Here is a 15,407-nt window from a genome sequence, read left to right on the forward strand (position 1 = left end):
CTAAATCTTGGAACTCCCTACCTAACAGCGCTGTGGGAGGGAGTCTCTTCACCACACAGCCTTCGGCGGTTCAATAAGGCAGCTCACCATCACCTTCTCCAGGACAAGTAGGGGCGATGCTCACATCCCATGAATGAATTTTTTAAAAACATTGAATGAAAGTGTTCCTTGAGAATGACTAAAAAGCTGGTCATTGAATGCAATAGCTCTGGCTAACCAGCGTCTTGAACCTGAGGACAGTAGTAAGTTTACCAATTCGAATTTATGAAGAACACAATGGACAGCTCATCGGAAGCTGCAATTTGTTTTCCTGAGGAATATATATTATGCAATAAAGCATAATTTTAGATCAATGGACACCAGTCCCTCCAGCCACAAAATGTGTCAAATCTCTGCTTATGAATGATCCCATTCTCTGAAGAGCATTTTTAGTAACTTTATTACTATTCAACTAATGGAAACAGTCTCAGGATATCAAAACATTTTGCAAAGGATGCAGTTAGTTCCACAATTTAAAAAACACAGAAATCATTCAGGTAGCATTTATACTAGAACTGCAAGGTCAGTGCAAATAGGTTACACTGCATACAGACGCTGCAATTGTAGTGTAGTTACAGTCAGACCCAACACTGGAAGTAGAATGACAGAAGTAAAATTAGAGAGAAGTCAAAAAAAATTAGGGAGGCAAAGAGGAACTGTGAAATTAAATTATCAAGGAACATAAAACAAAATAGTAAAATATTTTATAGGCACATCAATAAAAAAAGGTTGGGATGGGAGTAGGGCCATTAAGGGATAGACAGGATAATACCACAGGTAACGATAGATGGCAGAAATATTAAATAATTATTTTGCTTCAGTATTTACCGGGGAGATAGAACAGGTGGACATGACATTGGATGACGAGATTAGTAATGAGGTAAGTGCATTTAAAATTTTAAAAAGGAGATATATTAAATAAATTAATCAAACTCAAAGAGGATAAAACCCCTGGTTCGGATGGATTGCATTGACGCATTTTAAAAGAATCTAGGGAAGAGATAGCAGAGGCATATTTAATAATTCGTTAGAAAAAGGTGTAGTGCCAGAGGACTGGCAGATAGCTAACATAATACCGATATTTAAGAAGGGGGATAGAACATGTCCAGGGAATTATAGACCAGTCAACTTAACATTGGAAAAATAATGGAATCCCTACTACAGCAGAAAATGGAAGAACATCTAGAAACCAAAAATATAATAATGAATAGTCAGCATGGATTTCAAAAAGGCAAAGTCTTGCTTGACCAACCTTATTGAATTTTTGGAAGAGGTAACAGAGAGTAGACAATGGTAATGCAGTAGATGTAATTTATCTGTATTTTCAAAAGGCCTTCGATAAGGCACCTCATAATAGACTGATGAACAAGGTCAGAGAATGTGGAGTCAGGGGACAAATAGCAGAATGGATTGCTGGCTGGCTTCAGGACAGAAAGCAGAGAGTAGGAGCAAAGGGTAGCTATTCACCAGTGGCAGAAGGTGGATAGTGGTGTTCCACAGGGATCAGTCGTGCTGGGACCACTGCTGTTCACAGTTTACATTAATGATTTAGACTTTAGAATCAAAAACACAATTTCTAAATTTGCAGATGACACTAAATTGGGGGGGGGTGGGGGATAGTCAATACTGGGGAGGACTGCAACAAATTACAGAAGGACATTAATAAACTTGCAGAATGGTCATATAAGTGGCAAATGAAGTTCAACACAGATAAATGTGAGGTATTACATTTTCGTAGGAAGAATAGGGAGGTCACTTTATTAAATAACAACAGAAAATGCTGGAAAAACTCAGCAGGCCAGGCAACATCCGTGGAGAGAAATTATAGTTGACGTTTCGGGTATAACCCTTTTTCAAAACTGGAAAGGAAATGAAATAGATCGAAGGCAGGGCTGCGATAGAACAAAAGTAGTAAAGAGACATTAAGAGGTATTCAAAACCAGACGAGATGGTAATAGGACAGTGGAGACAAAAGACGGCTCAGATTAGGTGTGAAGTGTACTGGCAGGATGAGAGACAGCTGCCATGTGGGAGAGGGGGAAAAAAAAGGGGGGGGGGGGAAAAGGTAAAACCCAAAACAAAGGGGTGGGGAAAAAAAAGTAAAAATGTAATAGGGGCCGAGGTTATGATCTGAAATTGTTGAACTCGATATTGAGTCCAGAAGGCTGCAAAGTGCCTAATCGGAAGATGAGGTGCTGTTCCTCAAGTTTATGTTGAGCTTCCGTGGAACAACGCAAGAGGCCAAGGACGGTGAGGTCCGAGTGGGAATGGAGCGGTGAATTAAAATGACAGGCGACCGGAAGCTTGGGGTCACCCTTACGGACTGAACGGAGGTGTTCCGCAAAGCGGTCACCCAATCTGCGTTTGGTCTCCCCAATGTAGAGGAGACCGCATCGTTTAGTCTCCTCTACATTGGGGAGGCCAAACGCAGATTGGGTGACCGCTTTGCGGAACACCTCCGTTCAGTCCGTAAGGGTGACCCCGAGCTTCCGGTCGCCTGTCATTTTAATTCACTGCTCCATTCCCACTCGGACCTCACCGTCCTTGGCCTCTTGCATTGTTCCACAGAAGCTCAATGTAAACTCGAGGAACAGCACCTCATCTTCCGATTAGGCACTTTGCAGCCTTCCGGATTCAATATCGAGTTCAACAATTTCAGATCATAACCTCGGCCCCTATTACATTTTTACTTATATTTTTTTTCCACCCCTTTGTTTTGGGTTTTACCTTCCCCCCACCACCCCCCCCTTTCCTTTTTTTTCCTCTCTCCCACATGGCAGCTGTCTCTCATCCTACCAGTACACTTCACACCTAATCTGAGCCGTCTTTTGTCTCCACTGTCCTATTACCATCTCGTCTGGTTTTGAATACCTCTTAATGTCTCTTCACTTCTTTTGTTCTATCGCAGCCCTGCCTTCGATCTATTTCATTTCCTTTCCAGTTTTGAAAAAGGGTTAGACCCGAAACGTCGACTATAATTTCTCTCCACGGATGTTGCCTGGCCTGCTGAGTTTTTCCAGCATTTTCTGTTGTTATTTCAGATTTCCAGCATCTGCAGTATTTTGCTGTTGTACGAGGTCAGTTTATTACTTGGAGGGTGCGAGTCTAAGTGGGGTAGAGGAACAAAGGTATCTCGGAGTACAAATACACAAATCACTAAAAGTTGCAACACAGGTTAGCTAGCTATAAAAAAGGCAAACCAAGCACTAGGGTTTATTTCTAGAGGTATAGAATTGAGAAGTAGGGAAGTTATGCTAAACCTGTATCGAACCTTGGTTAGACCACACTCCGAGTACTGCGTACAGTTCTGGTCGCCACATTATAAAAAGGATATAGAGGCACTGGAGAGGGTGCAGAGAAGATTTACAAGGATGATACCAGAAATGCGAGGGTATGCATATCAGGAAAGGATGAACAGGCTGGGTCTCTTTTCTCTTGAAAAAAGGCTGAGGGGTGACCGAATAGAGTTCTTTAAAATTATGAAAGGTTTTGATAGAGTGGATAGAGAGAGAATGTTTCCACTTGTGGGGAAGAGCATAACTAGAGGCCATCAATATAAGATAGCCACCAAGATATCAAATAGGGAATTCAGAAGAAACTTCTTTACCCAGAGAGTGGTGAGAATGTAGAACTCGCTACCACAGGGAGTGGTTGAAGCGAATAGTATAGATGCATTTAAGGGGAGGCTAGACAAGCATGAGGGAGAAGGGAATAGAGGGTTATGCTGATAAGAGTTAGATGAGGAAAGACGGGAGGAGGCTCATGTGGAGCATAAATGCCGGCATGGACTGGTTGGGCCGACTGGCCCGTTTCTGAGCCGTATATCCCATGTAATCCTATGATACTTCCTGACAGAAAAACAATGCTTTGCAACAGAATCCATTGGGGGAGAAATTCCGTGTCACCCCGTTTGGGGCGCTAACTTTTGAAAGCTGGGAAACTTGGCGCCAGGTATGAATGATTTCCGCCTTTTGCTAAATTCGGTGTTTTGCACTCCAGGAAGTCAGTGGACGGCTAAATCAAGCCCTCCATTTCCTTCCTGGAGCGCTAAAGGTTGCAGGCGGGGCGGTAGTGGTGCAGCGCTGCACAATGCCCCATGCGGTGCTGCCGCGATCCGAGGCTCCTTCCCCACCCTTAAAAGGGAAGGGCCGTCACTGCAGGCTCTGCATTGGGACCAGTTAGCTGGTCCCCGACGGCAGCCACGATCTGGCCCGATCTGCCCCATGCACTCCAGCAGAGTGCCGGGCTGATCAATCGCGGCCCAGGAGAATTGAAAAAAAAAACACTTGGGAGGGTGGTTAATATTTTTCTCCTACCTGCGTCAACATCCCCTTTTATTTGCGCCTCCGAAGCTCCAGGCCTCCCGAACAACGCCTCATGCAGCTGTCGGACGGCTATGCTGCAAGGGACAGAACCGAATTTCGGGTCTGGGGCTCTAATGGGGTGATGCGCACGGCAATGACATCACGATCTCCGGGCGCAGTGTTACCGCTGCCGCAAACCTCTCGGCCAATTTAGTGGGAGTCGTTCATTTCGCCGCGCCTGGTCGGTAAGTCGTTAGCGTCCCGTTATTGCCCCACGGAGACGACAACGGGAGGCACTAAGGTACTGAATTTCTCCCACATTGTGTTTTCTCAAATTATTTCAGAGTTACTGTTGTTTGACAGCGAAATCAACTGGGTTGGCTCATTCTATTAAAACCGCAGTCTCTTTTCAGATGATAGTGTTTTTATGGAGTGCTTTATATTTTTATTAGACTAGAATTACTTAAAAAAATTTGCACGTATATAGAGATTAAATTCTCTGCTAAATCAAACCATAGATGCTTCAACTGCTGTAGTTAATTTTCAGACCTTCATAATTTCCTTGTTCAAGTAACCTAGCAACAGGGCAGGTTCTTCTGTGAAGGCTTCAGCAAATATTGTATTCATAATTGCATAAAAAAACTTAGTAAAAAAAACCCACTGGAATTCAAATTTATCACAGGGATGACTGAAGACTGTTTATGACAGTTCAAAATCTCAAGGGTATTCGTTTTGCAACTAAAATTAATTTGGTATTCCAAATGCAAACGCCAAACATGTCACTGGTTACCATTGTGATTCAGTGTTGCAATTCAATCTTTGCCATTGAGACAAGAAAATTAAACCGTTTTCAGCAGTTCAAGAGCATTGCTTACCGAGTCTCAGAACAGAAACCACAATATTGAGACCAAGAATGTGGCACAGCTCTCTCCATTTATTTAGCAGGCTGCATTTCTGCTGCACAGTAAGAGATTCCTATCTGATTCTTGAAGAATGTTGTTGTTAATAAATGCTGCACTTTTGAAAAGTTATGAATTTGGATTCATTATTGCACAATGCATAGATAAACAATGAAAACATCTTGTTACATGAGTTGGCATGTTATAATAGAATTATGAATGGTGTACATTTTATACGACAGCTTGCTGTGATGTTATGCATATCAAAGTATTTTGTTGCTTACAAGGCCATTTTTCTTGTAGCGATGATATAAAATTTATCTCTCCGTAACTGCCTCTAGTTAAAAGCTTACATTCATGGGCAATAAAACCTGAAAAGTACAACGTTGTCAATAATAATGAGGGTTTGTTCAATGGGCAGGTGGTGTCCAGGATATCGGAGAAGTATTATTGATAGCCAGTTGCTTTGGACCCACTTTCTATCAGGATGGACTTAAGCATGACAAGAGTGGAGTAGGAACACTGCATGACCATGGGCCAGACTGTGCTGGAGCGTCCCCATTAGTTAGACTTGTTTGTGCACACTTCGGTTTTAACCTTTTTGGCCCACAAAGTTGCTGGAAGTGTGAGCCGATAACGGTGCAGCAAGGGGAGGGCAACAGGGCATCTGGGGCCTTGGTGAACAATGGGACAAACCAATGAGGTTTAAGGGTCGAGAAATAAACAAAGGACTGAGAAGGAGGGTGAATTAAACCCAGTACAGAAAGAGAAAAAAAAAGAGGGAAAGAAAGATTGGATTGAGAAAAAGAGGCACAAAGGAAAAATAGGGAAAAAAATTAAATCTCCTAAAACAATTCACAACCTGAAGGAGTGAGACAGCACACTTGCTTTCTGAGTCGGAGAGGTTGATTGGCAGTCATTGACAATTACAGGTAGACTACCCTTTATCCGGACTTCCGAAAACCGAAACCCTCTAAAAACCGAAGGTTTTTTCGGTCAGCGTAAGTCGTGCGCACAACCCCCCGCGGACCCCCGCCGGCCCCGACCCCCCCGCGGACCCCCGCCGGCCCCCGCGTCGTGCGCACGACCACCCCGCGGACCCCCGCCGGCCCGGACCCCCCCCGACCCCGACCGACTTACGCTGAGCGTCAACCTAAGTCGTGCGCATGACCCCCCGCCGACCCCGACACCCCCGCCGACCCCGACCGTAAGTCGGCGGGGGGTCGTGCGCACGACCCCCTGCCGACCCACCTTCCGAAATCTGAAATTCTCCGTAAACCGAAACACGGCTGGTCCCGAGGTTTTCGGATAAAGGATAGTCTACCTGTATCATGTTGTTAAAAGGGCGCTTATGCTGTTAATTACTAGACTTAAATTTCTGTGCTGCGTTTAATTGGTAACTAACGTGCAAAAGTAGCAACCATGAAATTCACAGGGAGGTTAAGCGCAAGATGCTCATGAAGCTAACGGCAGAGCAGAGCAAATCGGCCAGCAAACTGCGGTGATTCGCAATTCACAGGGTATCTCTTCCTTGCCACAAGTTGCTGACCAATTTGTGGATTAACAGCATGCGTCATTCAGACGCAGTAAATCTTTCAACAAAAATATGGCCACATGTGATTTAACTGATTAGCAATCACAGCTGGAGCTTCAGGCAGAATAATACAACTCTGTTTTCCAGTACAAAGACCAAAAATTCTGTATTGTGTTTGTTCCCAAGTACCATTTATGGGGAAACAGGGGTTCACACCTATGAATCCCCATGTGGTAAGTTACCACTCTCAGCCGTCATCTTGGGGAAACATGCAGAGATCAGGGACTTGATTTTAATTCCCGAGGCGGGTTGGAGTCGGGTTGCATGGTGGGCGGGTTCCGGAGCCGCTTCCGGAGAGATCAGCTGCAGATAATTCAATGAGCTTGTTCATTTCAAGGAGGCCGCTGGCCAGTCCAATGAGTGGTATCGGGTCGGCTGGCCACCTCTGCTGACTTCATAATAGCACAAAAGCTGCCATTCAGCCTAAGCTTTTCTCTTGTGGATTCCTGGACTTGATTTATACGCAATGACTTTTTCCAGAGGTAAGGCAGCTCCTCGTTTTAATGATGAGTCCCTCCACGTTCTTGTGGATGCTGTCGGGTGCAGGGAGATTCTCTTCCCTCCTGATGGCCAGAGGAAGCCTCCTCAGCAGACCAAGGCAGCCTGGCTGCGCATTGCTCAGGAGGTGAGCGCAAGGTCCATTTATGCACGGTCATGGATCCAGTGCTGCAAAAGGTTTAATGATCTTGTGAGATCAAAAGTGAGTAGCCCATCACACTTGCCTTCACTCGGCTTCCCTTCTCATCACCAGCACTCTGTGTTGTAAGCCTCCTCCTTCACATCCCACCTTACTCTCCTTGCACCCTTTCCTATCCATCTCTGTCTCTGCACTGAATCACTTCAGCATCCTGCCTAAGCACCCCTTAGACTCGCTCTCACCGTCATGCAGTGACAACTAACAACGCACAGGGAGCTACCTTACTCTTGGCACCTTACCCCATCTTCATCTCACTCAAAGCTTCTATGGTAGGGATTATTCACATTCACTCCATCACTGTGGCTGAAACACCATTTGTGTCCCTCCTTGCAGGAAAAGATAGCCCACAATAAGAGGGAGAGAGCAATGACTGGAAGAGGAACACCTACCCTAGCAACATTGACCAAAGCTGAGGAGGCAGTAAACGAGACTGTTGGAGGTGGCGAGGACCTGGAAGTGGGCGATGGAGAGACGGGCACACTAGAGGAAGCTGGTGACATAATAGAGTTTCATCCCTCTCAGAAAGCAATGCAATATGATGTTCATAGAGAATCGCATTGCATCATCTGCTCAAAAGGATGTGTCTGCTACATCAATACCAGATGTCTAAATCATGCCTTTACTCTCCCACAGGACCACCGAGCGCCCCCCTCCTCACAATCCAGGACAAAGACCCGGACATCTCCTCAGAGGAACCTGAAACCTGAGGGACCAGCATCACCAGGACTCGGCGCACCCAGCACCAGTGCAGCAACGCACACTCGGTGGAGCCATCGCGAGTTAGAGTAGTGTTGCCACCTGGTCCATCACAGCGCACAAGTGAGCATTGGCAGATGGTGGAGACAGTGACAGCAGTGGAGAGTCCAGGGCGGAGGTCGCAGGACTCTCCTAGCTCTGCTGAGCTGCATGCAGATGCAGTGCCTCTGCGGCCATCCAGAAAAAGAGCGCTTCGGGAAATACAGGAACAAGTGCAAGTGTCTCTGGAAGGGTTTGCCTCCAGGATTAGTGCGAGTGTGGAGAGAATGGAAGAGTCCATCTGTAACATCAGCACTGCCGTGGTGAAGGCAATGGCGCATGAACACACCTCCGTGGAAAGGCTGGCTATGGCCATGGAGAAAATAAGTCACCAAAGTCAGGAAAACATGGTGACTTTTCAGGATAGAATGACATCTCTGGAGGAGCGATGGGCAGCTACTGAGCAGAGAGACCAGAGCTTCATGGATGTCCTTTAGAGGAGGACTGCCAGTGCAGATACAGGCCCTCATGGTCCCCCTGAAGTGCAGCAAGGTGCTCTCCAGCCACTTGCCAGCACTGAGGTGTGGCTGACCCATGAGAGGAATGTTGTTGGCAGGACAGGAGCAAGTGTGGGCTCCTCTCAAAGCGCTCACACGACCATGCCACTGCAGAGCCCTCGGTCAGACACCCACTTTGCAGAGACAACGGAGATGGCTGTTTCATCCCCTGCACAGCCGCAGGAAAAGCAGACTACTGGAGTGTCCTCCCGGGCTCCGAAACCCAGAAGATGCCCGCCAAAGGCGTCTAAGCAGGCACAGCATCCTAGTCAACAAGGTGCCTCTATATCTGCTGAAGCCACAGGGGAAGCACCACGTAGAAGCATGCGTAAGAGAAAGATTAAGCACCTATAGTCATAAGGGGAGTTACTTGGGTGAATTCTTTTTTCTGGCTCTTGCTGGTTTATTATCCTTTTGTCATGTGTGAAAGATAAATTATGTCAAACAGTTGATTGTGTGGCCTATGTGTTATGGGAAATGGCAAAAGCACATTGAGGGCTCAGAGCAACTTGCTTTTGTAATGCTGATAATAAGTGATAGGAAATAACAGGGTATAGCAGAGATGAAGTATGACGTTAGACAAGTGTCGCCTGCAATTACAGATCCATATGGTTGCCACCTATGGTTGAAGAGTAAGCTTATGCTAATGTGGCATGGCATTGTGCATACCCTGCTTGACGGGCAGCAGTGAACTGGAGGGATGCTGCATTAATCACAACAGGGCATGCAAGGCGTCCCTCGTCCTCCTCCTACTCCTCTTCCCAGGAAGATCTGCGCTGAGCCACATGGCTGCTACTCTTCTGATTATGAGGACCAGGATGAGAGGGCATAAATATTTCCCATCCCCTTGCTATAGATTTCATTTAAGGCAACAATCTTGCAAGCGCACAGTCGAAGTGGCCTGAAATTGTTGCATTCATGTCACACTGCAGATGGGTGTCAACTTGAACAGTCAGGTGGTCAGTAGATGTGCAAAATGTTATCCCATACCTACAACAGCAAAGTTGTTGCATTTGAATGACAGCCATGTTTCATGGGCGCTTTTAAAGTGCTCCACCAATGCATACAAATCATGTCCTCCAGCAACTCGTCTCCTTGAACCTGGCTTGTTTCTGACAAGTCGGGAAACAGGAGCCAGAAGCACGAAAATGGAAAACCATGATGAAAATCGGATTAGCAAGGCAGTTAACAGGCTGTTAACTGCCTTAACTACCTGTCCCACCGGTTGGAGACGGGTCAGTTTGGGGGCGGCTAAACAGACACTCACGAAAATCGGGTGGGGGCGGGATGGAGGCGGCTTGGGTATCTGAAGCCATTTTTTCCGATTTTCGCAGCAGACCCGCCTCCAAACCCGCCTCCTCAGGGCTATTAAAATCGAGCCCCAGATGTGCCCCAACAGAGAAGGACAGAAACCCCAGCTTGTTCATGCAGACATTCCAGTGGGCGGAGACCAGGCAGCGGGTCTCCACTGCTCTTGGTCAAGTGTGTATGTGCAGTCTTCAAGAGTAAAACATACTTACCTAAAATTAATCATAGCCCAAATTTAAAGAGAACAATTGACATTTACGAGTTGAATACAGGGTATATCACATGTAAGAGTCAATAAAATGTACCAATGAGATGTTTAATGCAGAAATATTGTATTTAAAAACAGTAAATACTGCTTGTTTTAAAAGGAATGATCAGCTTCAAATGATATTTTATACAAGAGTAATAATGTACTCATCAGTTTCAATGGAATGCATGCCCCATGGACCAAATTTAATATTTAACAGATGCCTTTACAATTATTCTCACTGAAGTGAACGTAAAGCATTTGCAAAAGGTCATAGCCTAGAAATTCATTTGCACCCAAGCTCACAGTTTCATATTCTTCATTATTAAAAACTTTCTGCTTCAGATCATTCATAAATGTGCACAATCCTTTGTCCCAGATGTCTGATCTCTTATTTAATGAAAGTAGACAATTAAAAACAGGTTTTAATTTCTGTAAGTATTCCACAATTGCCTTGTACAGTGCTTTTTTTTTCGTCTCTGTGGTTACGTTTGGTAAGAAAATCCCATGATAAGAAAAGGCTTTTCATTGATAGAGCCTATCCCTCTGGTGTGTCAACTTTAGCATTATAGTATTGAGCTATATTTCAAACATTTTTAATGTATTTTTTAAAATCTCATCACCCTACATGTCAGATTTTTGAAAACATGTATTAATATGAGTAAAAAAGTTCTTTCCTAATATGTTTTTAATTTATTTTTCACCAATTTAAATTCATGTCCTCTAGTCCTACTTTTCTGGCTTACTTTGAAGAAATATTCTTACTTTATTTATTTACCTTTTCTATATCATTAATTATATATTTCTCCGTTATTTCCCCTCCCCCCCAACCATCTTTCTTTGTAGGCTGTAGAGCATCAGTTTTTTTAATCTTTTCTCAGCTCATATTCCTTTGCCCTTGGGCTCAATCCTGTTGCTCTGCTCTTGGCTCTCTCCAACATATTTGTATGTTTTTTGTGCCCAGCTTGAAAATGAGTGCAAGTATAAAAACATTAACTCGAGTCCCGTTTAAAGAAGGCTACTTCGACTCTGCAAAAATCTCAATTTCTGTAACCTACCTCTCTTCCCTCACTGCATATTTTGCAAAGCCAAACGGGTTTCCGCTGGCTCCCGAGTGTTTCAATTCCACACTTTACACAGACTTTCTGTAAAGAAAAAAAAATCAGAGTCAATATCTCAGTTCTCAAACTAGTATCGCGACCCATCCTCTACTTTAGCCAGCTATTAACCGTTACTTCATTTACCAACAAACTAGAGCTTTAATTAGTTATATGAAGCCGAATACAGTTTTTCACCTTGTAAATTCCCATGCTGCCTGTAAAAGCTCAAGACCTGTTTTTCGACCATTTAAAATGGGTTAACGACGCCACTAAATTAGTGAACAGCGGAATGTCTATGAAAACATCAAGTGTTTGCCTGCTAATTTCACCAACAATGTCTAGGCTCTAAAGTTTAATTATATTCTTAAAGGAGTGTTGCAGATTAGTGCCAGGAATTAGTAACATTTAAAGATAAAAACAATAAGTAATCCAAGTATATCTAGCATTTTACTGTGGCATAATGTCCCACTTCCTTTACCCTTCATGGTTCAAGGTTCGGTATGGATGCCTGACTTCTCATTCTTTCTCTCCACCCCAATCCACAACAGAACTGGGGATCTGTCAATTCTTTAGAAATACTGCAATAAGTTGAGACGCGTCAGTGTTGAGGAATGGAATATTTCCAAACCTTGCACAAGCAGTACCAGGGTTGAGTACGCCAAGGCAGTTATAGTATGGGGTAGATGCAAAGATTGCTCTGTATCCATCATTAAATTCAGAAAAACATCCCGTCACCAGTGTGACATTGCCATTTCACACATCAGCAATCCTTATGGCTTCTTGGAGCTAAATTTCCAATAATAGTTAGTTTTGTGCTGTGGACTTGTACTAAAACTCTCACATTTAGAATCCTTACAGGATAGAAGAGCAGACTTGTTTTCTCCAAAGTGTGGTCTAGTTTCAAACCAACATGCCAGAAGTGAAAGAACAGTGAAATAACAACAGAAAATGCTGGAAACACTCAGCAGGCCAGGCAGCATCCGTGGAGAGTGTAAAGTCTGTGGGTTGTGCAGTTAATAAATACACAGACTTCAGAAGTAACAAACAAACAGGTCTTTACTATTCGAAGGTCCGGGCGAATCTGCCCCAGCAATCATGCCACAACACTTATATACTGGTGTGGTCACTATCGGTATTACAGTATACAGAAGCCAAACAAATAGTGCCACCCGAAAGTAGTCCTCTTAAAGGTGAACGGTTACATTCAATAGTTCCCTTAAAGGTAGACGGGTACATACACTACAATCCTCCGTTTTTAGCTTATTACTTACTAAGTCCATAGTGAACATACATTCTAACATATATACAGGTTTATGTAAGACAGTTCATAGATTCAGTCTTTCCGGGGGTTTCCGGATTCTGTCAGGATAACGCCGCAGTGTCGTCATTTCAGGCGGGCTAGGAGGTGCTTCTGGCAAGGTCGATTCGGCTTGAAAAGCCGTGTCAGGTTCAGCTGACTCCAGTATCACTAGATCGGAAGTAGGTGTTCTGGGTATCTCAGTTTCAACATTACCCGGATAAGGTGGTGAAGTCGGTGGCCCATTTGTGGTGGACCCTATGATTTGGTCAACATGGCGCCTTATTATATTGTCTCCAATGTCCACGGTGTACATCAATAGCCCCAGCCTTTTCCCAATAGTTCCAGGCTGCCATTTCTCAGTACGGTAGTCCCGGGCCAAAACTCGTTGACCGATCTGGAAAGATCTAGTGACCCTGTCGTTCATGCCCTGGAATTGCCGGTTCTCTACGTCTCTTCTGACGTTTGGTTTTAGTAAATCCAGCCGGCATCTCAGGCGTCTATTACAGAACATCATTGCGGGAGTTTGATTTGTGACCGCATGTGTCGCATTTCGGTATGCCAACAAAAAGCTATCCACCTTATGTTGCAGACCTATATTTTCATTACTCATGGCCTTTACGGCCTTCTTGAAGGTCTGGACAAACCTTTCAGCCAATCCATTGGAGGCGGGATGGTATGGGGCTGACGTGTAATGTTTAACCCCATTGCTCTTTAAGAATTTCTTGAATTCTTCAGACACAAATTGTGGTCCATTATCAGAACAGATCTGTTCCGGCAGGCCATTCCGAGCAAACATAGTCCTTAACACTGCGATGGTTTTTTCCGTCGTGGTGGTGGTCATCTTAATTACTTCCGGCCACTTGGAGTGGGCATCCACCGCTATTAGAAACATCGAGTCCATAAATGGACCAGCAAAGTCGATGTGTACTCTTTGCCAAGGCGATGAGGGCCACTCCCATGGATGCAGAGGAGCCTGGGGTGGCGCGTTCTGAACCCTCTGACATCCTAGGCAGTTCTTCGTGATCTCCTCTATGTCTCCATCAATGCCTGGCCACCACACAAACGCTCTTGCTAGATTTTTCATCTTTACTCCCCCCAGATGTCCTTCGTGCGGCTCCTTTAGCACCTTCTTTTGGAGTTTGGGTGGAATCACCACTCTAGATCCACACATCAGGGTTCCTCGACACACAGACAGTTGTTCTTTCCTCTGTGCAAATGCTTGCAGTGTTGGGTCGCTCTGTGCTGGCCATCCCTCCACCGTTACATCATAGACTCGTGAAAGAGTCGGGTCATTCCTTGTCTCATTCTCAATCATTGAGTTTGTTATCGGTAGACACTCCACTATGGATGAGTGGAACAACTCTACTGGGTCCACTATACTCGCTTCTTCTACCATCGGCAATGGCAAGCGTGACAACCCATCAGCATTTCCATGCTGTTTAGACCTTTTGTACTCAATTTCGTATTGGTGTGCCCCAAGTAACACGGACCACCTTTGTAACGTTTGTGCGGTCTTGGTGGAAACGGCCTTATTTGGGTTGAATATGGACACCAACGGCTGGTGGTCTGTCAACAATGTGAACTTTTTACATTGTAGGTAATGGTTGAATTTCTTCACGCCCCACACAAGACTGAGGGCCTCCCTATCTATTTGGGCGTAATTTCGCTCCGCGGGTGTCAATGATCGGGACGCGAAAGCCACTGGCCTTTCCAAGCCATTTGGTAGCCTGTGCGAGAGTACTGCCCCAATTCCGTACGGGGAAGCATCGCAAGCTAGACGAAGGGGTAATGCTGGGTTGAAATGAGCCAACATTTCTTCAGAGGTAATCAACTCCTTGCTCCTGCAAAAAGCCTTTTTGCATTCTTCACTCCACTTCCATGGTGTTTCTTTCCGCAACAGGTCATTCAGCGGATGCAGTACCGTGGATAAATTCGGCAGAAACTTGTGATAGTAATTAATCAACCCCAAGAATGATCTTAACTGAGATACGTTTCCTGGAGCGGGGGCCTTCACAACCGCTTCAATCTTTTCGGGTGACTTATGCAGTCCCTCTCGGTCAATGACATGACCGCAGTATGAGATCCGTTTTTGGAAGAACTCACTTCTTGCGATTAACCCGAAGGCCATACTCCTTCAACCTGGTGAGTACCAGTTTCAAATTCGTGAGGTGTTCTTCCTCATCTTTTCCCGTGATTAAAACGTCATCTAAGTAGCACTGCGTGCTTGAAATTCCTTGTAACACCTGTTCCATGGCCCTCTGCCAAATTGCTGGCGCCGAAGCTACCCCAAAGACCAGTCTATTGTAGCGATACAAGCCTCGGAGTGTTGATGGTGAGGTACTGGCGTGACTCTTCCTCGACCTCCATCTGTAGATATGCTTGAGCCAGATCTATTTCCGTGAAATGTTTCCCTCCAGCCAACGAAGCAAAGATATCTTCAATCCGCGGAAGCGGGTATTGTACCGTGTGAAGCACCGGATTCACAGTAATCTTGAAATCTCCGCAGATACGGACCTTCCCCGGTCCCCCTGGCTTATTACTCGGTGAGGACTTCATGACGGGAACAATGGGCGTGGCCCACTCACTCCAGTCCACTTTTGACAGAACCCCTGATCGTTCAAGTTCTT

At 45.1% G+C, this 15,407-nt stretch overlaps 1 protein-coding gene across 3 annotated transcripts in view; it reads right to left on the reverse strand.

Annotated features, from left to right (window-relative positions):
• LOC147102213 (rab effector Noc2-like) overlaps positions 1 to 15,407 on the reverse strand; it is a 186,091-nt gene that overhangs the window by 95,829 nt on the left and 74,855 nt on the right. For 2 of the 3 annotated variants that reach the window (XM_085964516.1, XM_085964517.1), the window contains exon 4: positions 11,439 to 11,525. The exons of the other annotated variant lie outside the window; for it this stretch is intronic. In XM_085964516.1, coding sequence (XP_085820642.1) covers positions 11,439 to 11,525 — 87 coding nt within the window. The remainder of the gene's footprint in view (positions 1 to 11,438; positions 11,526 to 15,407) is intronic. 3 annotated transcript variants of the gene reach the window in all.

Source organism: Somniosus microcephalus, chromosome 22 (genome assembly GCF_052327205.1).
Source record: "Somniosus microcephalus isolate GS21.2 chromosome 22, FLI_Smic_1.0, whole genome shotgun sequence".
Classification (NCBI taxonomy): domain Eukaryota; kingdom Metazoa; phylum Chordata; class Chondrichthyes; order Squaliformes; family Somniosidae; genus Somniosus; species Somniosus microcephalus.